Source organism: Erinaceus europaeus, chromosome 3 (assembly GCF_950295315.1).
Source record: "Erinaceus europaeus chromosome 3, mEriEur2.1, whole genome shotgun sequence".
In the NCBI taxonomy this organism is placed as follows: domain Eukaryota; kingdom Metazoa; phylum Chordata; class Mammalia; order Eulipotyphla; family Erinaceidae; genus Erinaceus; species Erinaceus europaeus.
In genome coordinates this window covers 45,086,206-45,111,186 of record NC_080164.1, presented here as the reverse complement: position 1 = coordinate 45,111,186, position 24,981 = coordinate 45,086,206, and the positions used below count along the sequence as shown (strand labels likewise).

General features: G+C 36.9%; 1 protein-coding gene across 1 annotated transcript in view; it reads left to right on the top strand.

Moving 5' to 3' along the window:
- The window catches only part of ZNF638 (zinc finger protein 638), a 105,897-nt gene that overhangs the window by 50,173 nt on the left and 30,743 nt on the right, over nt 1-24,981 (top strand). The window contains exons 9-17 of the mRNA XM_060187168.1: nt 5,078-5,136; nt 5,534-5,583; nt 8,773-8,823; nt 14,811-14,879; nt 16,322-16,405; nt 17,247-17,315; nt 17,660-17,700; nt 19,940-20,071; nt 22,524-22,652. Of these exons, the coding sequence (XP_060043151.1) occupies nt 5,078-5,136; nt 5,534-5,583; nt 8,773-8,823; nt 14,811-14,879; nt 16,322-16,405; nt 17,247-17,315; nt 17,660-17,700; nt 19,940-20,071; nt 22,524-22,652 (684 nt within the window). The remainder of the gene's footprint in view (nt 1-5,077; nt 5,137-5,533; nt 5,584-8,772; nt 8,824-14,810; nt 14,880-16,321; nt 16,406-17,246; nt 17,316-17,659; nt 17,701-19,939; nt 20,072-22,523; nt 22,653-24,981) is intronic.

Sequence of the window (24,981 nt, the reverse complement as noted above, 5' to 3'; positions counted from 1 at the left end):
TTTCAACTTCGGCCTGAGAGTGAGATCATCCCATATTCATCCTTCTGTTTCTGACTTATTTCACTCAACATGATTTTTTCAAGGTCCATCCAAGATCGGCTGAAAACGGTGAAGTCACCATTTTTTACAGCTGAGTAGTATTCCATTGTGTATATAGACCACAACTTGCTCAGCCACTCATCTGTTGTTGGACACCTGGGTTGCTTCCAGGTTTTGGCTATTACAAATTGTGCTGCCAAGAACATATGTGTACACAGATCTTTTTGGATGGATGTGTTGGGTTCCTTAGGATATATCCCCAGGAGGGGAATTGCAGGGTCATAGGGTAGGTCCATTTCTAGCCTTCTGAGAGTTCTCCAGACTGTTCTCCACAGAGGCTGGACCAATTGACATTCCCACCAGCAGTGCAGGAGGGTTCCTTTGACCCCACACCCTCTCCAGCATTTGCTGCTGTTACCTTTTCTGATGTGTGACATTCTCACAGGAGTGAAGTGATATCTCATTGTTGTCTTGATTTGCATTTCTCTGACAATCAGAGACTTGGAGCATTTTTTCATGTGTTTCTCGGCCTTTTGGATCTCTTCTGTGGTGAATATTCTGTCCAATTCCTCCCCCCATTTTTGGATGGGGTTATTTGTTGTCTTGTTGTTGAGTCTGGTAAGCTCTTTATATATGTTGGTTATTAAACTCTTATCTGATGTATGGCATGTAAAGATCTTCTCCCATTCTGTGAGGGGTCTCTTGATTTGGGTAGTGGTTTCTTTTGCTGTGAAGAAGCTTTTTAATTTGATGTGGTCCCATAGGTTTATACTTGCCTTAGTCTTCCTTGTAATTGGATTCGTTTCATTGAAAATGTCTTTAAAATTTATGCGGAAAAAAGTTCTTCCATTATTTTCCTCTAAGTATCTGATAGTTTCTGGTCTAACATCCAAGTCCTTGATCCACTTGGAATTTACTTTTGTATTTGGTGAAATACAGTGATTCAGCTTCATTCTTCTGCATGTTTCAACCCATTGTTTCCAACACCATTTGTTGAAGAGACTCTGCTTCCCCATATAATAGTCTGGGCCCCTTTGTCAAAGATTAGATGTCCATAGGTGTGGGGCCTCATTTCTGGGCTCTCAATTCTATTGCACTGGTCAGTGTGTCTGTTCATGTTCCAGTACCAAGCAGTTTTGATGACAATGGCCCTATAATATAGTTTGAGATCTGGCAGTGTGATGCCTCTGGTTCTGTTCTTTTTTCTCAAGATTGTTTTGGCAATTCTAGGTCTTTTCTGGTTCCAGATAAACATTTGTAGCATTTGTTCTGTTCTCCTAAAAAATGTGCTTGGGATCTTGATGGGGATAGCATTAAATTTGTAGATGGCTCTGGGTAATATATTCATTTTGATGATGTTAATTCTTCCAACCCATGAGCATGGAATATCTTTCCACTTCTTTGTGTCTTTTTCAATTTCTTTGAGTAGCGACTCATAATTTTCAGTATACAAGTCTTTCACTTCTTTGGTTAGGTTTATTCCTAGATATTTTATTGTTTTTGTTGCTATAGAAAAAGGAACTGATTTCTGGATTTCAATTTCTTCTAACTTAGTGTTTGCATAGAGGAATGCCACTGACTTTTGAATGTTAATTTTATAGCCTGACACATTACTGTATTGCCTGATGATTTCCAAAAGCTTCTTGCTAGATTCCTTAGGTTTTTCCATGTATACTATCATGTCATCTGCAAATAAGGAGAGTTTGACTTCTTCTCTTCCAATCTGTATTCCTTTAATTCCTTGCTCCTGCCTGATTGCTATGGCAAGAACTTCCAACACTATGTTGAATAGTAATGGTGATAGTGGGCAGCCCTGTCTAGTACCTGATCTGAGGGGAAATGCTTCCAGTTTTTCACCATTGAGTATGATGTTGGCTGTAGGTTTGCTATATATAGACTCCACTATCTTCAGGAATTTTCCATCTATTCCTATTTTTTGTAGTGTTTTGATCATAAAGGGATGTTGTATTTTGTCAAAGGCTTTCTCTGCATCTATTGATATGACCATGTGGTTTTTGGTCTTGCTTTTGTTGATGTGGTGGATCACATTGATAGATTTACGTATATTAAACCAACCTTGCATGCCTGGGATAAACCCCACTTGGTCATGATGAACAATTTTTTTGATATACTGCTGTATCCGGTTGGCTAGAATTTTGTTCAATATTTTCGCATCTATGTTCATCAGAGATATTGGTCTGTAGTTTTCTTTTTTGGTTGTGTCCCTGTCTGCTTTTGGTATCAGGGTGATGTTGGCTTCATAGAAGCTGGAAGGGAGTATTCCAGTGTCTTCAATCTTCTGGAAGACTTTTAAAAGTAGAGGTATTAGTTCTTCTTTGAAAGTTTTGTAGAATTCATTTGTAAAACCATCTGGTCCAGGACTTTTATTTTTGGGAAGATTTTTGATAACTGTTTCAATTTCATTAGCTGTGATGGGCCTGTTCATGTTATCCACTTCCTCTTTAGTTAGTTTTGGAAGTTGGTAGGTATCTAGGAAATCATTCATTTCTTCCAGGTTCTCTAACTTGGTGGCATATAGTTGTTCATAGAAGCCTCGCATGATATGTTGAATTTCTGCAGTGTCTGTTGTGATATCTCCTCTTTCATTTACTATCTGATTTATTTGGGTCTTCTCCCTTTTTTGTTTTGTGAGTCTGGCTAAAGGTTTGTCGATTTTGTTTACTCTTTCGAAGAACCAACATTTACTTTCATTGATCTTTTGTATGGTTTTCCTATTCTCAATGTTATTTATTTCTGCCCTAACTTTAGTAATTTCTGTCCTTCTGGTTGCTTTAGGGTTCCTTTGTTGTTGTTCTTCTAGGTCTTTAAGATGTGCAATCAGACTGTTTATTTGTGCCTTTTCTTGTTTCCTAATGTGTGCTTGTATAGCTATGAACTTCCCTCTTAGGACTGCTTTAGCTGTGTCCCAAATATTTTGATAGCTTGTGTCTTCATTTTCATTGAACTCTCGAAACATTTTGATTTCTTCCTTGATTTCCTCTTTGACCCAGAAGTTGTTAAGAAGTGTACTGTTGAGCTTCCACATTTTGGCACTGTTACTAATCTTTTGTTGATTGTTAAGTGTTAGTTTAATTCCACTGTGGTCTGAGAAGATGCTTGGGATGATTTCAGTGCTCTTGAATAGGCTGATGCTGTCTTTGTGGCCTAACATATGGTCTATCCTTGAGAATGATCCATGTGGATTTGAGTAAAATGTGTATTCCAGTTTCTTGGGATGAATGACTCTGAAAATGTCCAATAGTTCTAGTTTATATATCTCTTCATTTAGCTCCCTTATGTCTTTACTGATTTTCTTCCTGGATGATCTGTCAAGTTGAGAGAGTGGGGTGTTGAAGTCCCCTACTATGATTGTGTTACTGTTAATATATTGCTATATTGCTGTAGCTCTTTCAGTAGAAGTTTGATGTATTTAGATGGTTTCTCATTGGGTGCATAGATATTAATAATTGTTAAGTCCTCTTGATTGACTGATCCTCTGAGCATTAAGTAGTGTCCATTCCTATCTTTTTTAATCTTATCTATTTTAAAGTCTATCATGTCAGATATGAGAATAGCTGTTCCTGCCCTTTTTTGTGGGCCATTGGCTTAGGACTGCTTTTGACTCTGACTTTTATTCACAGAATGTTCTCTCCATTTTGCTGCCTCTTAACTTCCAATAAGGCAGTTATGGGAGATATCATTAAAAAGATGTTTTGGGGGGCTGGGTGGTGGCACACCTGGTTGAGCACACGTTATACACTGCTCAAGGACCCAGGTTCGAGTCCCCAGTCCCCACCTTCAGGGGAAAAGCTTCACAAGTGGTGAAGCCTTGCTGTAGGTGTCTTTGTCTCTCTTTCTCTCTATCCCACTCTTCCCTCTCAAATTTCTGGCTGACTCTATCCAATAAATAGATAAAGATAATAAAATTTAAAAAGATGTTTGGGGGCTGGGGAGACAGCATAATGGCTATGCATAAAGGTTCAACCTACAGGACCCTCATAAGCCAGAGCTGTGCAGTGTGCTGGTTTAAAAAACAGAAACAAACAAAATATGATGAGGTACCAGTATCTTAGCTAGTAGAGCACATGCTTTTCCAGGTTGTATGGCCCAGGATTTAGGCCTTGGCACCACGTGGTGTACTGTGGACATCACCAGTGGGACTCTGTAGGTCATGAGAGGTAACTATAGTGTTGCTCTTCTGTTTCATTTAATTTAATTTCTTTTCTCTCTCTAAATTAAAAAAAAAAAAAAGAAAATGAAAAAGCTGAACTTGAACGTCTACTTAGTCATATCACATATGCATGAGGCCCTGAATTCAGTCTCCAGCATGGCATTTAAAAAATAATAATTTGAGCAAACTTGAAAGGGTGTGGGGATGAGGGAGGAATTCCCTGAATTGAGAGCATTGCAGCAGAAGGGATAATTATAAAAGCCTTATTGTCCATACTTATGCAACTTTTTTGAGTATTGTAAAGAACCTTTGAGATTAGAAGTTAGGAATATAGGAGATATATACACACATACATACATACACACACACATACAGGATAGATGGAACACCACATGGTAAAAGTTGTAGGCTATTATACACATTGACTTTTTCCCTGAGTGTAACAGAGGTTCTGACTTTGGGAATGGTAATCAGTATAGTTTTATGTCAAGAATAGAGTGGGAGGTGGGTGAAAACAGACAGACAGAAACAGACTATTATGAAGTTACCATAATGAAGATCATAGAGGTAGATTGAACCAGGATGATAGCAATTCACCATGTGAAGTGTCCTAGTGCTATTTATAAAAAAAAAAATTAAATGATTTTGTTAAAGATAGTGACTAGAAAATGAGTAGAAAAAGGTAGACTGTAAAACTGAATAACATTCTACCTGCAACTAGGAAAAAGTAATTCAGCATTTATATTTTGAGAAAAACTACATTTTTGTTAGCTTTTCTTAAACATTTTCCCCTGTATTTTCTGAGCTGTTTTTTTTTGGGGGGGGGGTTAGACTAAATTTTTATTTGTATTATTTTTTTCTTCATAGAACAAAGAGGTAAAGAAAAAGACATCAGATTCAAAGAAAACATCTGTATCTTCTTTAAAGTAAGTAATTCATTGTGATTTCCTCCCTCCCTCTCTCCCTTCCTTCCTCTCTTTTTCTACCCTTCCTTTCTCTTTCTCCCTTTTTCTCCCTCACTTTCTCTCTCCTCTTCTCTCCCTCCCTTTCTTTCCTTCCTTTCTCTCTTCCTATCTCCCTCTCCCCTTCCCTACTTTTGTCTTTCTCTCTCTTTCTCTTTCTTCTTACTTTCTCCTTCCCCCCCTCCTTCCTTCTTTTCTTTCTCTCTTTTCTCCTCCCCTTTTTTCTTTTCCTTCCCTCCTATTCTTTCTCTCTCTCTCTCTCAAAAGTTTAATTTTTGCAACTAATTTTAAGTACATCTTATTACCCTGGTGTCAGTGTACATGTTGAATTATTTTAAACTTTTATTATTTTTTTTATTAGAAAAGATGCAGGGGCTTCCAAAGCTGCTGAAGCTGTATCTTCTACTACTAGTAAGTTATTTTTAATACTCCTGCTAGTGAGCATGCTTTGTCAGACTAGTAGAAACTCTTACAAAATGTTGCTAGGAAAACATGTATTTTGCTATATTGGATAGGACCAAAATTCATTCTTACATTGGCATAGTGGGTAACATTTAGTACTGCACAGTTATATAGATGTTTAAAGAAGATAATACATATAAATTGTTATTTACGTTAATTTTGTAATATTTCTCTTCATCATTTTTCATTAAGCCGCAAGACAAAACATAAATAAAGGTATATTAGGATTATTTAGTCTGCTTTGTTTTTGAAAGTCTGCTGAGTATCAAAAAGTAAACAAGAACCTAAAATGTACTAGGTATAGGGGCCGGGCTATGGTGCCTCCAGGTTAAGCCTACATAGTATTAAGCGCAGGGATACCAGTTTGAGCTCCCAGCTCCCTACCTACAGAGGATTGCTTTATAAGTGGTGAAACAGGTATATAGGTGTCTGTCTGTTTCCCCATTTCTCTCAATTTCTCTCTGTCCTATCCAATAACAATAACAATAATAATGAGAAGAAGAAAGTAGAAGAAAATAATAATAAAACAGTACTAGGTATTGTTGGAGTTGAGAGCTGTTTCTTTACATTCAGACAAACACTGGGCCTTTATGGCTACAACTAAATGAAGTTTGAATATAATATTCATAAACCAGTATATCTTTTTTATGTTAGTCCATTTAAGGATTAGAGACAGAGGAAGAGTGGTCTGGGAAGTGGCGCAATGGATAAAACATCAGACTTTCAAGCATGAAGTCCTGTGGTCAATCCCTGGCAACATATGTACCAGAATGATGTCTGGTTATTTCTCTCTCTCTCCTCCTATATTTTTCATTAATAAATAAATAAATCTTTTTAAGAAATGAAGGAGAGAGGGGGAAGTTATTGCCAAAATATACTTTGTAAAAAATTAATAGTGAATAACAGTGTTCTACAAGTGGCATAAAATTTGGAAAGTACAACATACCATTATTATGTGTAAACATGTCCATATGACATGTCCAAGTATATATGGTAGAAGAATACAGGACAATACAAGTAAACAGAGCTACCTGCTTTACTTAATTCTTTAGTTACTTGTTAGCTTTTATTTACTTTATTCTTTAGAAAGGATGATATCTTATATGTGAGCTACTAAAACTACTCCATTTATAGTAAAAAGCTTATATTTTAATAAGATGTCACCTTTTTATTATTAAAACAATGTGTACCTAGTCTGAAAAATACTGGTTAGATATTTTAAACTGTCTGAGCTGGCCAGAAAATAGCTCAGCTGGATAGTGTGCTTGCTTTGCTATGTGCACATCCCAGGTTAGAGCCCAACTTCTCTTTGGAGAAGCTTCAGTGCTATGGTGTCTCTCTTTCTCTCTGTCTCTCTGTCTGAAACTGTCAGCCTGTAACAGTGAAACCCTGGTGTTGATATGGGTGGGGAAAATAATCTTGTGTTTGTATATGCATTTATGCATGTATAGACGTGTATATATCTAAATAATATGAACTGATTTTAAGATTATACATGCATTCTTTAATTTTTTTTTTTTTTTTTAACCAGAGCACTACTCAACTATAGTTTATGTGGGTGGGGGCTAGATAAACTGGGACTTTGGAGCCTCAGGCATGAGAGTTTTTGCATAACCATTATGCTATCTACCCCCACCCTACATAAATTCTTTAATAGGAAAATTCTGCAAATTGCAGACTAATACCAAGAGATTAAAATACACCACAAAAATTAAAATTTAGAATAGACTCAGGTACACGCATAGCTAAAAATTCAGTAAAAATCACTCAAGGAGGTACTCACTAAAACATTGGGTATAGCAGTAGATCATTAGGATAATTGTATGCATTAGCTTCAAAAAGAAAAATTAATTATTAAATTGACTACTTTTTAAAAGTAAAATAAATTAGATTTTTGACGGATCAAAAATTTAATATGCTGTGTAAGATTATAAAGGTAATAATGTGGGAGTCGGGCCATAGCGCAGTGGGTTAAGTGCTCCTGGCACAAAGGGCAAGGACGGGTGTAAGGATCCTGGTTCGAGCCCCCGGCTCCCCACCTGCTGGGGAGTCGCTTCACAGGCGGTGAAGCAGGTCTGCAGGTGTCTTTCTCTCCCCCTCTCTGTCTTCCCCATCTCTCTCCATTTCTCTATGTCCTATCCAGCAACGACAACATGAATAACAACAATAATAACCACAGCAATAAAACAACAAGGGTGGCAAAAGGGAATAAATATTTTTTTTAAAAAAATATTATAAAGGTAATAATGTGGAGATTTGGGGGGGGTGTTGGTAATAAAAGTGTGAAGTCCTGTATTAGGCAGAAATTTCACTACATAAAAATTTTGTGAGTTTGGTATAACTTTATAGATGTTATATGTGTGATACACAACTATTTTCTTCATGTATAAGAATTCAAATAATGGAAAGACTTTACCACTTAGAAAATAAATCTGCAAATGCTAAGCATAGGCTGATCACAGAAATAGAGAAGAGTCAAACATGGAAATGAGTACAACTTGTAGTTAAAAAAGACAAAAGTTAAATTTCTTTGTTACATCTGTGATTGGGGTGTTAAACATTCTATGTATGTAACTAGCTGGACCCTATACCCATGTACCAACTTTTTGAATTTTAATTAGTATAGTTATTCTAGAACACAGTTTTATTTCCATTTTTTAAAGTTTTTAAATATTTTTATTCCCTTTTGTTGCCCTTGTTTTATTGTTGTAATTATTATTGTTGTTGTTATTGATGTCATTGTTGTTGGATAGGACAGAGAGAAATGGAGAGAGGAAGACAGACACCGGCAGACCTCTTTCACCGCCTATGAATTGACTTCCCCTGCAGGTGGGGAGCGGGGGGCTAGAACCAGGATCCTTACACCAGTCCTTGTGCCTTGCGCCACATGCGCTTAACCCGCTGTGCTACCGCCTGACTCCCTTATTTCCTTTTTTTTTAAGTTTTTGTCTTTTGACTCAGCAAGTCAGCATCAAAGAATTTGCCTATAGTTTATAGCTGTAGTTCCATGATTATACAAGGCTGAGTATAAGGACATTTTTTTTGAAGTTTTTTTCTTTTTCAAAATCATTACGGGTTAGATCTTTACTAATCTCATGGCTGTTTGTGATGCTAATATATTTTTTCTTGTTATTTTAGCCAAAACTGGACAAGCCAAGGCATCTACAGCCAAAATAAATAAATCTTCAGGTATGTCTTTTTTTTTTTTTAAAGAATTTATTTATTTATGAGATAGGAGGAGAGAGAAAGAACCAGACATCACTCTGGCACATGTGCTGCCGGGGATCGAACTCGGGACCTCATGCTTGAGAGTCCAAAGCTTTACCACTGCGCCATCTCCCGGACCACCAGGTATGTCTTTATTAAGTTTCCACCCATACTAGTTGAAATTACGTCTCTCTCTCTATTTCCCTTTTGCCCTCTCTGTTTCTCTTTCCTCTGATACAATTTTTAAGGAAAATTTTAATAAATAATTTTCTTTGCTTTTAATTTAACTGGAAGCTGTTGATGATTATCAGATATTTTCTTCTATTGAGGTTCTTTTTTTTTTTTCTATTAGAAAGTAGTTTATATAACAAAATTAACATCACAAGTATGCTATAATTATCTCCCTTAAGGTTTCTATTTTTTGTTGTCGCTGGACCTTACCACTCTGAGCCTGCTTTTTTAGAAAGATAGGACACGAGGGATAGATGACATAGCACCAAATCTTCCCATGTACATTGTAGTCAAGCTCATACCTGGGAGGTTTATTTTCAGTGAGGAAGGAAATAGAGTGAGAACCATAGCATTGTTATGCCATACATGATGCTTTGGATTGAATTTAAGACCTCACAGCTCCAAGTCCAGTCCACTATATCCTGTACCATCTACTAGGCTACTGTTGGAGTTAGGGTTTTTTTGTTTGTTTGTTTTGTTTTTGCCTCCAGGGTTATTACTGAGGCTCGATGCCTACACTACAAATCCACTACTGGCAGCCATCTTTCTTTTTCTTTTTTTCCTATTGTTGTTGCTGCTATTGTTGTTGGATAGGACAGAGAAAAATTGAGAGACGAGAGGAAGACAATAGAGGGGGAGAGAAAGAGAGACATCTGCAGACCTGCTTCACTGCTTGTGAAGAGAACCCCCTGCAGGTGGGGAGGTGAGGGCTCAAGCCAGGATCCTTATTCCAGTCCTTGTGCTTTGCACTATTTGTGCATAACTTGGTGCACTAATGTTCAACCCCCGTAGTTATCTTTTAAATAATTTTTAAATACTATTTATTTATTATTAGATAGAGACAGAAATTGAAAGGGGAGGGAAAGAGACACAGAGACCCTTCTAGCCCTGTTTCACCACTCATGAAGCTTTTCTCCTGTAGGTGGGAACCATGGTTTGAACCTACATCCTTGCACACTGCAATGTGTGCGCTTAACCAGGTGCACCAGCACCTGGTCCCTGAAAATTATACTTTCTTTTTTAATTGATTTAATAATGATTGATAAGATCGTAGGATAAGAGGGGTACAATTCAACACAATTCCCATCACCAGAGTTCCACACCCCATCCCCTCCATTGGAAGCTTTCCTAGTCTTTATTTTATTTTATTTATAAAATGGAAACATTGACAAGACTATAGGACAAGAAGGGTACAATTCCACACAGTGCCCACCCCCAGTAATCTGTATCCAGTCCCCCCCCTTTGATAGCTTCCCTATTCTTTATCCTTCTGGGAGTATGGACTCAGGGTCATTGCGGTTGCAGAAAATGGAAGATCTGGCTGCTATAATTGCTTCTCCACTGAATATGGGTATTCACAGGTCGATCCATACTCTCAGCCTGTCTCTCTCTTTCCCTAGTAGGGCAGGGATCTAGGAGGTCGGGCTCCAGGATACATGGTGGGGTCGTTGTCTGCCCTGGGAAGTCAGGTTGGCATCATGGTATCATTTGGAACCTGGTGGCCTCACCCGAGATTCCCAGGTTGAAAGCAGCTTCCTTGTAGAGCTCACACCAGGTGTTGTCTCCAAGCCTCCATCTTGGCTCTGCCTGGAAGCTTTCCTGTTCTTTATCTCTCTGGGAGTATGGACCCAGCATCATTATGAAGTGCAGAAGGTGGAAGGTCTGGCTTCTACAATTCCTTCTCCGCTGAACATGGGCACTGGCAGGTCGATCCATGCTCCCAGCCTGTTTCTGTCTTTCCCTTGTGGGACAAGGCTCTGAAGAGGTGGGGGGTTACAGGACACATTGGTGAGGTCATCTGCCCAGGGTAGTCAGGTTGGCATCATTGTAGCAACTGCAACTTGGTGGCAGAAAAGCATTAAGATATAAAATAGAACAAATTATTTAATAATCAGGAACCTAAACATAAGAATAGAGCAGATGGGGAGCCGGAGCAGTGGGTTAAGCACACATGGCACAAAGAGCAAGGACTGGCGTGAGGATACTGTTTCAAGCCCCCTCACTCCCTGGCTCCCCACCTGCAGGGGAGTCGCTTCACAGGCGGTGAGGCAGATCTGCAGGTGTCTAGCTTTCTCTTTCCTCTCTGTCTTCCCTCCTCTCAGCAGTAATAACAACGATAAGCAACAAGGGCAACAAAAGGGGAAAAAAATAATTTCTTTAAAAAAATACACCAGGTGAGATTTGGGGGGTCTCTATATTGGAAAAAACTGGTTGATCTATTTTAGATAAATTCCAAGGGGCCCATGACTTTACTAATTTTTGCCTGAGCTTGACAGCTAACATTGCAGGTGGGCTAAAAGACATTGTCTGGGGAGATAGTGTCAGAATTGGAAATAGGACTAGAAAACTATATCAGGGAAGAGAGTAGCTCCCAAATATGGGAAACATATATAAATATCATTAACTGTAAACCCCATCGATTTGACCTGGGGCCCATATTCAGCATAGGAGCCCATGTAACCTCTCCATCCTTGTCAGTCTGAGCTTGCATTCCACAGTCATAGCTAGGAACATTCTAGGCTGCATTCATTGAGAATCCATCTTCCTCGAGTGGCAGAGTATGTTGACCCAGCCTTCTTTGGAGAATGGAACATTCCCTACCATTATTGATCCACATTGAGGGCAAGGTTCTGTAGAGGCCCACAAGAGCATCTACTATGTTGTTCCTGATGGAGATAACCATTGACAGTGGAGAGAGGCATCTGTTACAGGTCTAGACCCATCATGTGAATGTGGGAATTCCAGGATTCCCTGACTAGGGCCCTGTGGATGATGAGGTGGCCTGGTAATGACTAAAGACTCATCATTAAAGTATGCTGGTCTCTTGCCCTTATCCAGCTTTTGTTGTCCTTACTTTGTCTGAATTAGCCTTGGGGTGATTGAGGGAAGTAAAATAAGAAGTAGATGAGGAGGTGTCTAAGTCTAAGTAGAAATATTTTATGGTGTCTTTTTTTTTTTTTTAACAATTTTTAAAAATATTTATTTGTTCTCTTTATTGCCCTTGTCTTATTGTTGTAGTTATTATTGCTGTCACTGTTGTTGGATAGCACAGACATGGAGAGAGGGAGAGAGAAAGACAGACACCTGCAAACCTGCTTCACTGCTTGTGAAGTGACTCCCCTGCAGGTGGGAAGCCGGGAGCTGGAACCAGGCAGGATCTTTATGCCGGTCCTTGCACTTTGTGCCGCCTGTGCTTAACCCGCTGCGCTACCACCTGACTCCCAATGTCTTTTTTTTTTTTTTTCAGGTCTTTCTACTTGGTTGCTGCACTTAAAATATTTTTTTCTGCTAGAATTATCCTCTTCTCTCTGTCTCTCTCTCTCTGTTTCTCTCTCTGTCTCCCCCCCACACACACACACACATACACATTTATTAATGAGAGGGATAGAAGGGGAGAAAGAGTACACCAGACGTCACTCTGGTACATATGCTGCCAGGGATCGATCTAACTCAGAACCTCATGCTTGAGAATCCAGTGGTTAATCCACTATGCCGCTTCCCAGACCACTAGAGTTGTCCTCTTCTATATAAACATTCCACTTCTGCTATGTTGGTTAAATCAAGATCACCCCCTCCCATCACATTATTAGGAGGTTAATTGTTTTATAGTTGTTACCACATGTAGGGTCATCTTTTTTTTTTTTCTTTTTTACATACATATAAAATAAATATCGAGAAGACTGTAGGATAAGAGGGGTATAATTCCCACCACCAGAGTTCTATATCCTATTTCCTCCCTTGTAGGCTTTCTTATTTATTCCTCTGGAAGCATGGACCCAAGGTCTTTATGGGGTGCAGAAGATGGAAGTTCTAACTTATAATTGCTTCTCTGCTGAATATGGTCGTTTGGCAGGTCAAGGATCACCTTTGGCTATTGGTAGTGATGGGGATTAGAGTGGGACCTTGAAGCCCAAGGCTAGAGAATCTTTAGCATAACCATAATGCTCTCTCCCCCACCCAAGAAGCAACCTAAAACTAGCAAATAACCTCATTCATCGCTGTTCTAGCATTTTACATTGCAGTGATCTTTATGGTGGGATTAACTAAATGTATGTAGAACATACATTCTATTTCCTTTTTCCTCCTTTTTTTATTCCCTTTTTTAAAATTAGTTACTAAAACACTTTCCTACCATTTCTGATACTGTATTTGCTTTCCTTTGGCCTTTTTGATGCATTGCCAGGGAATGAAGCCAGGGCCTTTATATAAATATTACATGTGTCCTACTGTTAAGCTGCTTTGCTGGCCCAGAAAATTACTTTCAAGGATGCATTTACTTAGCAAACAGTTCAGTTTTACTATGATGCTAAGTTTATGGGATTCACCTATGAAGATGGGATTATGGGAGTTAAAACCTCTAGCTGCCATTTAACTGGGAATTACTTCTGTTGAATAGGTATTTTCTCTGTGTCCTGGTACTAAGCTAGCAGTAGTAAATGATCTGATTATAGTAATAATATATATCTAGTATATGAAATATCTTAGCTTCCGAGATCAGACGAGATCGGGCGTGTTCAGGGCGGTATGGCCGTAGACATATGAAATATCTTAACGTTTCACTGGAGTATGAATTACTACCATGTGACAATGCTTAGGAACAACTAAGAAATCACAAGTTAATGAGAGACTTTATGGATTGGACTTGTTTAGCTTTGCTTTATTTAGAACAAAGATAAGTATTTGCCTTTAGATATAAAGGATGACTATAAGCTATTCTTAGTGAATTTTTATCACCATGAAATCAGTTTATTTTATAATAAACTAAAAAATGGCACCATTTTTCACTTGGGTTCTGTTTGCTAGTCATGATTGTTATAAGTCTTGTATATAAATAGAAAAATTTGATGCCTTATGATTTCACAATTTAGGATTCAATTTAGTTGAATGTGCCAACTTACTCTGGCATTGGTTTTTATGAACCTTGATTTGCAGAGCCAAACTTCCCGTTGTTTTGTAAATTAAAAGTTTTGACTTCGATGATCTTTTTGAGGAAACACTGATGGTCACATTGTTTATAAAAATTATCTTAGAAAGTAAGTAGTACTGGGAGTCGGGTGGTAGTGCAGCAGGTTAAGCACACATGGTGCAAAAGCTCAAGGGCTGACGTAAGGATCCTGGTTTGAGCCCTTGGCTCCCCACCTGCGGGGGTTGGGGTGTCATTTCACGAGTGGTGAAGCAGGTCTGCAGGTGTCTTAACTTTCTCTCCTCTCTCAATTTCTCTCTGTCCTGTCCAACAGAACGGCATCAATAACAACAATAATAATAGCCACAACAATGATAAAACAACCAGGGCAACAAAAGGAAAAAAATAGGAGCAGTGGATTCGTGGTGCAGGAAATGAGCTCCAACAATAACCCTAGAGAAAGGAAGGAAGGAAGATAAATAGTACTAATAGATGCCAAGTTAAAACAAACAAAAAAGAATGGTTAAAGCATCATCAGACTTTTTATGTCTTCAGTTAGTAATGTTTACATCTATTCGATTCAGGGATTTATTTAATTTGCCTGAGTGCTAATTTCAAATACCTCACGGGGGAGATACGTTCTTATTTCAGTTATGTTTTTCTCCCTGAAGAAATAATCATCATTGCTAGATTTAGAAAATGGTCTGTGCCCCTGTAGGCAATAGTATTTTATGTTTGGAATTAAAGTATAGTTTTTCATTCAAACTCTTTGTAAGTTTTTTTTTGTTGTTACTATTTAAATGAACCAGTTTTGACCATAGCTTTTGTGATTTAGGAAAATTGGCTGGTTCTGTAAAATCTGTGGTAACAGTAGCTGCTAAAGGTAAAACTTCAATCAAAACAGGTAAGATTATTGAGAAGGAAAGGTTTTATTCAGTTTATTGTATTTTTAAGAAAAAGTTATTATAATTATTTATTTATTGGACTGAAACAGCCAGAAATCAAGAGAGAAGGGGATAATAGAGAGACAGAGAGACAGATGCAGATCTGCTTCACCACTTTTGAAGCTTCCCCCCACAGGTGGGTACTGGAGGCTTGAACCTGGGTCCTTGTGCATTGTAACATGCACTTAACCAGGTGTGTCACTACCGGCCCCTTCAGTTTATTGTTAATCTTATTTTATCTTTTCTTTTCTACTAGCACACTAATCAGCTCTGCTGTATGGTGGTGCCTGGGTTTGAGACTGGAATCTTTGGTACCTCAAGTCATGAAGGGTTGTTTGCATAATCATTGTGCTATTTCTGTAGCCCACTGATAGAGTGTTAAAAACAAGTTTTAAATTCATATGATTATAGTATTTAATAGCATCTTGAGAAGCTTAGTGGATGCTTAGGTATTTATTTATTATTACCAGAGCACTGCTCAGCTCTGTCATATTGTGTTGCAGGGAATTAAACCTGGAACTCTGTTGACTCAGGCATAAATCTCTTATTTATATAACCATTTAAAACGCAACACACAGGAATTCTGCTTTTTAGTCATTTGGCCTTTGAGAGTATCAGCCATTGAAGATACGTTCTTATATAGGGACTATTTTTTGTCAGGTATATAATTATAGGCTGCTCTACTACCCTCTCTCCCCAAGTTGTTTAATTTTTCCTCATTCTTGTTCTAGTTTTGTTACTTTATTCTACCTTGCTTTGGTTGTGTAGTTTCTCTGATTTTATTACTCTTAATCATTATTTTCATTTATAAGAATGTATTTATTGGGGCTGGCCACAGTACACATTTTACAATGCACAAGGTTGAAGGTTCAAATCCCTGGTTCCAGCTTGAAGGGTGAAACTTGTGAGTGATGAAGCAGTGCTGCAGGTGTCTCTCTGTCTCTCTTCTATTTTCCCTTATCTCTTGATTTCTCTGTTTCTATCCAATGAATAAGATTTTAAAGAAAAGAAACAATTTCTTACATAATGAAACTGAGCATTTTTAAATAGATGTCATTTTTTAAGACTAATGTGATCTGGTTTTTAGTATATTTTCCCAGTGTACTACCTTACTTTGAAATTTTGCAGAAATTAAAGAATTATTTTGTGTGTGTGTGTGTGGTTATAATAGGTTTTTACCATACAAGGATTTAATCTATATCTCTTTCATCTCTAACAATACTTGTGTCTCTAACTCTGCTTTAAATATTATTGGTAAGAGACAAAAATATATGGAAGTGATATATGGAAAAGACTTATCTTCATAATAAAATTAAACTTATTTGCTAATATATTAGAATGAAACATGCTAAGTGATTGTGAATAGACCCTTAGAATAATGATTTGATTTTGCTTTTAAAAGTGAAATCTATCAGAAAGAAGTCTCTGGAAGTCAAAAAGACTGGCATTAAAAACAAAGACTCCAATAAACCTGTGACTGTACCAGGTAGGTTTGAAATTTGGTCTATTTCTTAAGATTCTCTAATTTTTTCTCAAAATATATTTTGTTATAGTGTAGTAGAGAGTGACTGGGTAGGGCACACCAGAACATTGTTCAACATTAGTATGTGGCCCAGAGTATTGAACCTGTGGCCTCTGTGGACTCACGTTGGTGCTCTTAACAGACTGAGCTACATCCTTGGCACACTTTAGTTTCTCTTGATGCACAGTCAGAGTTTATTTTGAAATCATTCTTTAAAAATTTTCAGTGAGTCAGGTGGTAGCACAGCAGGTTAAGCGCACATGGCACAAAGCGCAAGGATCAGCATAAGGATCCCGGGTGGAGTCCCCAGGTCCCCATCTGCAGGGGTGTCGCTTCACAAGCAGTGAAGCAAATCTGCAGGTCTCTGTCTTCCTCTCCCCTTCTCTGTCTTCACCTCCTCTCTCCATTTCCCTCTGTCCTATCCAACAACAATGACATCAATAATAACAACAATAAAACAACAAGGGCAACAAAAGGGAATAAATAAATATGCAAAAAAGAAATTTAAAATATTCAAAGGGGTTATTTATTTTTACACAGAGAGCGCCTCTCATCTTAATTTATGGTGATGTGGGGGATTGAACCTGGGACTCTAGAGCCTCAGTTGTGAGAGTCTCTTTGCATAATAACTGTTATAACTACCAGTCCTCACCCTGCTTTATTTTTCAGAGAAAGAATTGTAGTAGCTTTGACTTTTAATCAGATAAATTTAAGGGTTCATGAAGTGACAAAGTAAATTGAACTAGCTAATGTTTAATTACATTAAAGTGTTTTTCAAGACTATTAAGTAGACTGTTTTATACAGAAAGCTCTGAAATAAAGACCACAGCGGAAACCGAAGTCATTGAAAACACTGCTAAAGACACCATTTCAGGTAGACTATAAGATAATTTTGTTCTGTTATATTTAAAGCTAGAAAAGTAGAGATCTAAGAAAATAATGCATGCAGCTTTCTGTCATATATGTGTGTGTGATTGTGTATATGTAGGTTCAATACATGTATATGTAGATTCAGCACCTACATGAAATAGGTTATTCTGAAATATTGCTCTCTGAAGGTAATAAACAACAAAAGACAATATTACTTCTATAGCTATCTTCCATTCTTTAGTTTTGTGATTTATATGTAGGTTTAGGTTACTGTTCAATCTATTATGAGCTAAGATAGACTCTTCTTAAAATATATGTACATGAATTATTTTATTTTATATCTTAAAGAAACTGCTTTGGAGACCACAGAAAATGAGCCAGTTCACAAGGTAAGTGTTATATTTTACTTGTTTTTAAATATAACATTTATCTTACTATAAATCCAGGTAAACAATTTGTTACAAGATTTAATAGTTTTAAACCTCAGTTATTTCTTTTATAATACAGTTTGAGTTCAAAGTCATTGGGTTGGAGAGTAAGTCACAAAACTTTAGAAACAGATTATAAATAAATGTACATGGTTTTCTGGATTACTTTTCATTTGTCACCTAATAATAGATCAAAATGTTTTTTTTTTAAACATTCATTCATTTACTTATTCCCTTTTGCTGCCCTTGTTGTTTTATTGTTGTTTTATTGTAGTTATTATTGTTGTTATTGATGTTGTTGTCGTTGGATAGGACAGAGAGAAATGGAGAGAGGGGAAAGAGACAGACACCTGCAGACCTGCTTCATGAACCGCCTGTTTAATGACTCCTCTGTAGGTGGGGATCCTTATGCCGGTCCTTGCACTTTGCGCCATATTCGCTTAATCCGCTGTGCCACCACCCGTCTCCCAAAATGTTTTTTTTTTAAATAGACAACAGACTGTCAAACTAGAACTAGAAAAGTGTTGTGAAATATTTCCTCCTTTTTCTCTCAAAGGGGTAAATAGGAAAAGAGAATAAAGTTAACTTCGTTGCTTAAGATTTTGATACCATTCAGATGTTAAGAGTAATTTTGGTTTTGACTCATCCATTTTTCAAGTAACTAAATAATATGTCTTACTCCTGTTATAGGAAGAATGATTTCAAGGACCAGCGTAGTATTTTAGATTCACTTAAAGCACTTTAGAGGGAGCTGTTTATGAACACAACTGATAAACTAGGAAATTTATTATCAGCTGATTTCTGAAGAAATATAATGTCCCTTGATTTTCAGAAGAAAAGTCATACAAGTTGCCAGGGTTACTGTAATATTGCTTTAGAGATTTCCTCAGAATTTTTTAAAATTTCTTTATTGGGGATTAATGGTTTACATTTGACAGTAAATACAATAGTTTGTATATGCATAACATTTTCCAGTTTTCCACACAACAATACAATCCCCACTAGGTCCTCTGTCATCCTTTTTGGACCTGTACTGTACCCCCTCACACACCCCAGAGTCTTTTACTTTGGTGCAATACACCATCTTCAGTAGAATTTTTTTTTTTTTTAATATTTATTTATTTTGCCAGAGCACTACTCAGCTCTAGCTTATGGTGGTACAGGGGATTGAACCTGGGACTTTGGAGTCTCAGGCATGAGAGTCTGTTTGCATAACCATTATGCTGTCCCTACCCATCTCAATAGGATTTTTTTGTTTGTTTATTTTTCCTCCAGGGTTATTGCTGGGACTCAGTGCCTACACTACGAATCCACTGCTTCTGGAGGCTATTTTTTCCCTTTTGTTGCCCTACTTGTTGTTGTTATTGTTGTTGTTGTTAAATAGGACAGAGAGAAATGGAGAGAAGAAGGGAAGACAGAGGGGGAGAGAAAGATTGACACCTGCAGACCTGCTTCACTGCCTGTGAAGCGACTCCCCTGCAGGTGGGGGGCTGGGGACTCAAACCGGGATCCTTATGCTGGTCCTTGCACTTTGCGCCACCTGCACTTAACCCGCTGTGCTACAGCCCAGCCCCCCTCAATAGGATTTTTTTAGAAGACTGATTTATTAACAAAGAGCTGAAAAATAACTAGAGCATTACTCTGTCACGTTCAGTACCAGGGATAGAACCCAGGACCCTAGTGTCTGCTGATCTGCTGCTCCATCCAGTGGGCAACCAGCTTTTAAAAAGAAAGTAGTTGGCAATACCAGATTGAACTCAGGACCTATTAATGCAAGTTCAATATATTGCCATCTTCTAGGCAATAAAAAATATTCTTATTGAACAGAGGGTTAGTGGTTATAATAAGAATTTTAACCACTATTGATCATCTTTTTCAATAAACTTGGGAATATTAGTTGCACAGGGCACAAAGAATGCTAACAGTATTTGACAGAAGTTGTCAAAAGACAAACATATTTTAAAACAATGGCTAAGAAAGAACTAAAGACCTTGAGTAGGTGACAGATGACTAAAGTTATTCCATACACTTGAGTAGTTTGCATTTTATTTTGTTTTTAATTTGTTTAAAATTCCATCAACCTTTTGAGTTGATCTCACTAAAGCAGTTTAAATACTAACAAATTGTATGATCTACAGTATAAATTCAATAAAAAGTAGTTGCAGAAATTTTAATGTAAATTCTAAAATTTGTTTTGAAGGAAACAGAGGAAATGTGTATGGTACTTATTTCTAATTTGCCTAATAAAGGATATTCTGTAGAAGAAGTGTACAACCTAGTAAAACCATTTGGTGGTTTAAAGGATATTTTGATTTTATCATCTCATAAAAAGGTAAGAGTTGATAATAGCTCTTTGTTGTCTACAGGCACATTTTGAAAACCATCAAATTCACAAAAGTAAAAAGGGATTTTAAAGCAACAATTCAAATAAGATACTTCAAGCTAGAGGATTTTTTTTCTTCAAATTAATGCAAAGATATCCTGGTTTTAGTATTCTGTTCATAGGTTATAAGAAAAGAATGGGTAACCAACCAATCAGCATTTTGCTTAGAACTATAATTGAATAAAAAATGTCTCACATTTTTAATGGTTTAAAATTTTTGTAGATCATACTTTTTACTAGTATTTGTGTTGTTGCCAGTGGTACCCAAATGGAAATAGTCACTTTTCAAACTTAAATTAATAATGCCATTAGTACTTAGAACAACTTAAATTTTTATTTATGCACAAAATTTTCTATAATAAATATGCAGTGTTTTTTTATTTTAAAATGAAATCTTTTTAATAATGACCATCTCAAGGAAGGTATTTAATAGTAGAAAAGAATTTAGAAAAGTTTAATGGAAATGACACCATTAGAGTGGATTAAAGGTTTTTTTCACCCATGCAGAAAGTTGACCGTCACTAGAGAGATTATAGAATAGCCTGCTCATTGTTGGTAATCTGAGCCATTGAGTTTAAAAAATAAAGCAAACAAACAAAAACACCAGGAGAGCCAGTATAAGTGAGTTATATGCAGTTTACAGTCTGTTGAAAGATGACTTTAATATTTATTTGTTTGTTTGTTTGTTTGTTTATTTACTTATTATAAAAGAGAATGTGAGAGAAACCAGAGCATTACTCTTAACTTCAGCATATGGTGGTCCCACGGATTAAATCTCTAAGGCACCAGGCATGAAAATCTGCTATGGTGTCTCCCAGATTCCTAAAAGATTATGTAAATTATTGCACAACTATGTAAATACATTTTTAAACACCATTGAATTGTACTCTTACTTAAACAAGTAAACTTTATGATATGTACATTATATTTTAATAAAACTGTCTTAGTACTTAATTTCATATTTCCCTACTTGGACCTGGAGCCCACACAATTCTTCTGCTTCCAGCATACTTCTTCCCTCCTCCCCTTCCTTCTTCCTCTCCTCTCTCACTCTCTTCAGATAGAGGTTGAGAGAGAAAGGGACTCTTCTACTCATGAACCCTCCCTGATGCCAAGAGAGGCATTCCCTGTGACATCGCAGTCTCAAACCTGAGTCTTCATATGCTGCAAAGTATAGACTACTAGGAGAGCCATCTCAACCTCTAAAATCTATTCAATAGATATCATTTATTGGATAGAGACTGAGAAAATAGAGTGGGGAGGGGGAAATAAAGAGGGAGGAGAGACTTGTTTAGTGGATAGAGACAAATTAAATGGTATGGGGCAGATAGACACCTGTAGCTCTGTCCCACCACTTGTGAAGCTTTCCCCTTGCAAGTGGGGATCTAGGGCTTGAACCCAGCTCCTTGTGCATTGTAACATGTGTGCTCAGTTGGGTGCACCATGGTCTGTCATCCTGCCCCCTTTTTAAATGAGGTAATTTTAGAGACAGTAATGGGTTAGTTGCATTTTTTATGTTATAATACTTTGAAATACAGTATATAATGTAAGTCATGTGCTGTGCCTCCACCTCCCATTATAGACAACCAGTCTGTCATCAGATATGTTGTTGTTAACTCAGAGTTTGTGAAAAATCTGGAAATAATTTAGATTCATACTTTTCATCATATACTCTGTATAGTATATGTATAATAGGTAAGTGAAATATAAATCTAGATTATATGCCAGTTTTGTTTAGCATTAATTAGGATTACTAAGCATTTGGACATTTAATATCTCTCTAAATAGTGTGTAAAAATAAAACACATTTAATCATACAAACCTTATAAAATTTTGAAATGAAAAAAATGTAAGAAATACAAAATGAAACTACAGGTGTCATGCCTATAACAATAATAAAATGAAAAATAATTGAGTCACTATACATTTCCTTGGTTCTTTCATTTCTCATATATGTGATATCTTACCACTTTTTTAAAAGAAGGTTCTTCATATATTTTTAAATTAAATTTATTTAGTATTAGATATATAGAGAGAAATTGAGAGGCAGACACCTACAACTCTACTTCACCACTCCTGAAGGTTTCCCCCTGCAGTTGGGAACCAGGGGCTTGAATCCACGTCCTTGCATGCTGTAGTGTGTGAGCTTAACTAGGTGCACCACTGCTCGGCCCCTTACAGTGATAAGATAAAGTTCTCTTCTTTTATCTCCATTTCTCTTTTTAGTATTTCCATATGAATTCAGTCATTACTTTTTGTTTATGATTATAATGTTGAGTATATTCTTAAAGAATATTATTAAAAATATTTATTTAGTTCATTTTAACTGCTTAATTTTTTTTTTTCGAGAAATAATTTGAATAAGATGGTTTTTTTATACTCATAATTTCTGTTTTAAAAGGCACTTGTAGAAGTAAGTAGAAAATCTGCTGATTCCATGGTAAACTTTTACACCTGCTTCCCAATATCAATGGATGGGAATCAACTGTCAATTCGTATGGCTCCAGAAAACATGAATATAAGTGATGAGGTAAGTGATAGATGTAAACAATAAGACTTATTTTTTTGTGTAGTATTAAATTTTTGAGACCAAAATATTGTACTGCCATAATGTTTTAGTACCTTTTGTTGTTTGTTTTTATATAATACAGATGTTCAATCTCAGACCTCACTAATATAAGTCGTGTGCTGTGCCTCCACCCCCCACCCCCACCCCCATTTTAGACAACCAGTCTGTCAGACAGAGATCTATTATTGCTGACTCACAGGGTTTGTTCCTTCTTCGTTCCATCCCCCCATACCTGTCAAAAACTTCTATTTGAATAGTTTTCATATCCTCTGCCTTCAGTTTTTTTCTCCCATCAAAACCATTTCCCTCAAAAAATCCATGAGACTGACATAAAGTTCAAATAATTCATATTTAACAGATTTCAGAGCTCATCACTTTTTATATGTACTACAAACATTTATAGGTATTAGGAGTAGAGAGTATAATTTTTTTTAAAAAAAATATTTATTTGATAGAGACAGCCAGATACCAAGTGGGAAGGGAGAGAGAGAGAGGAAGAGAGCGAGACACCTGCAGACCTGCTTCACCACTCAGGAAGCTTTACCCCCCCATAGGTGGGAACTGGGAGCTTGAACCCACATCCTTGTACATTGTAATGTGTGCTCAACCTGGTGCGCCATCACCCTGCCCCCAGAGATTAGGATTTCTAAAGAAAAATGAAAATTCATTTAATATGAAAAAAACTTTTTAATAAGAGTCACTTTAATGTGATATAATTTCCAGCTTTGCTCTTTGAATGTTAATACAGTTAAATGAGTAAGATTTAACTTGTTTATCTTGTTGTTTATATCAAATAATTAATTGAAATGTATAAATGTTGACATTTACATGAATGTTTAAAACCAGCCACATGCTGTATGATTGATAGAATCTGATTTGTATGTTTTTTTAAAAATGTCTCAGCAGTCCCATCTACCTGCATGTCTTTTCTCTCCTTTCCTTCCCTCCCTCTTTCTTTCCTTCCTCCCTCCCTCCCTCCCTTCCTTCCTTCCTTCCTTCCTTCCTTCCTTTCTTCTAAGACTATTTTATTTTATTTGGTAGAGACAAAATCAAGAGGGGAGAGGGAGTTTGTATTGGCGGGGAGACACCTGTAACACTGCTTCAGAGCTCTTGGAGCTTTTCCCATGCAGGTGGGGACTGGGGGCTTGAACCTAGGTCCTTGCATATGGTGATGTGTATACTCAACTAGGTGTGCCACAACCCCCACCACTTTTTTTTAATGTTACGTATGTTTTCTTGTGTATATTGATCTCATAGAGTTTCATAGATAGAGAAATGTGTACGTGAATGAGTGACTAGTTACACCTTACATGAATGTTATGTATTAGATTCTCCCATGTACCACTATTTATATCACCTGTAGTAATTTCACATATATTTAATGTAAAAAAAAAGAAGTTATATGTTGTTTGTTATTGTCCAAAGGCGTATGTAGAATGGTTGTTTGATTAGGTATAGCCCACTCAGTTTATTTTAGAGACTTAAAAGAGGAAAAAAAAAATGGGAAAACTACTTTTGCCAGACATTTTCTCTTATGACCAGATTAGGTTTCCTCATAAAATCATAATGATGTGCCTTGAGGGGGAAGGAATGGAAAATTTGTGGTCTCATAAGATTAAATCCTTGTTAGGGCCAAGTGGTGGCACACATGGTTAAGGGCTCTCATTACAGTGCACAGGACCCAACTTCAAGCCCCTGGCCCCCACCTGCAGGGGAAACCTTCATGAGTGGTGAAGCTGGGCTGCAGGTGCCTCTCTGTCTCCCTCCCTATCTCCCTATTCCCTCTGAATTTCTCTGTCTCTGTCCAATAATAAATAAAAGATTAAAAACAAAACAAAACAAGATTAAGCCTTGTTTGGGCTAACCCCTAGTTGCTTTCACACTCTTCTCATGCTTTATTATTATTATTTTGAAGGTTAATGCTTTACAGTATAATCATTGACGTATGCATACAGTTTAATTATGTAATCTCATGCCTTTCTTACCTCCTTATAATTAAACTTCTCTAAAGATATATATTTAATGTATATTTAAATACCCATAATGGTATTTTTACTAGTCTTTATCTCTTCTACCTCTTCCATTGTTTTTTATGGTCTGTTTTTGTTTGTAATTTAAATGTTCTTACTGTCTATGAAATTAAACTTTTATTCCTTGTATGTGAATGTTTGCGTTCACTCCTGAATAACATCACATTTAATCTTTAGTGCAATTAAAATATAGACATAATTAAGGTATATGGGTAGGGTGAAAGTTGGATAACTTGTTTGTTTAGGAAGAAGCAGCTTTT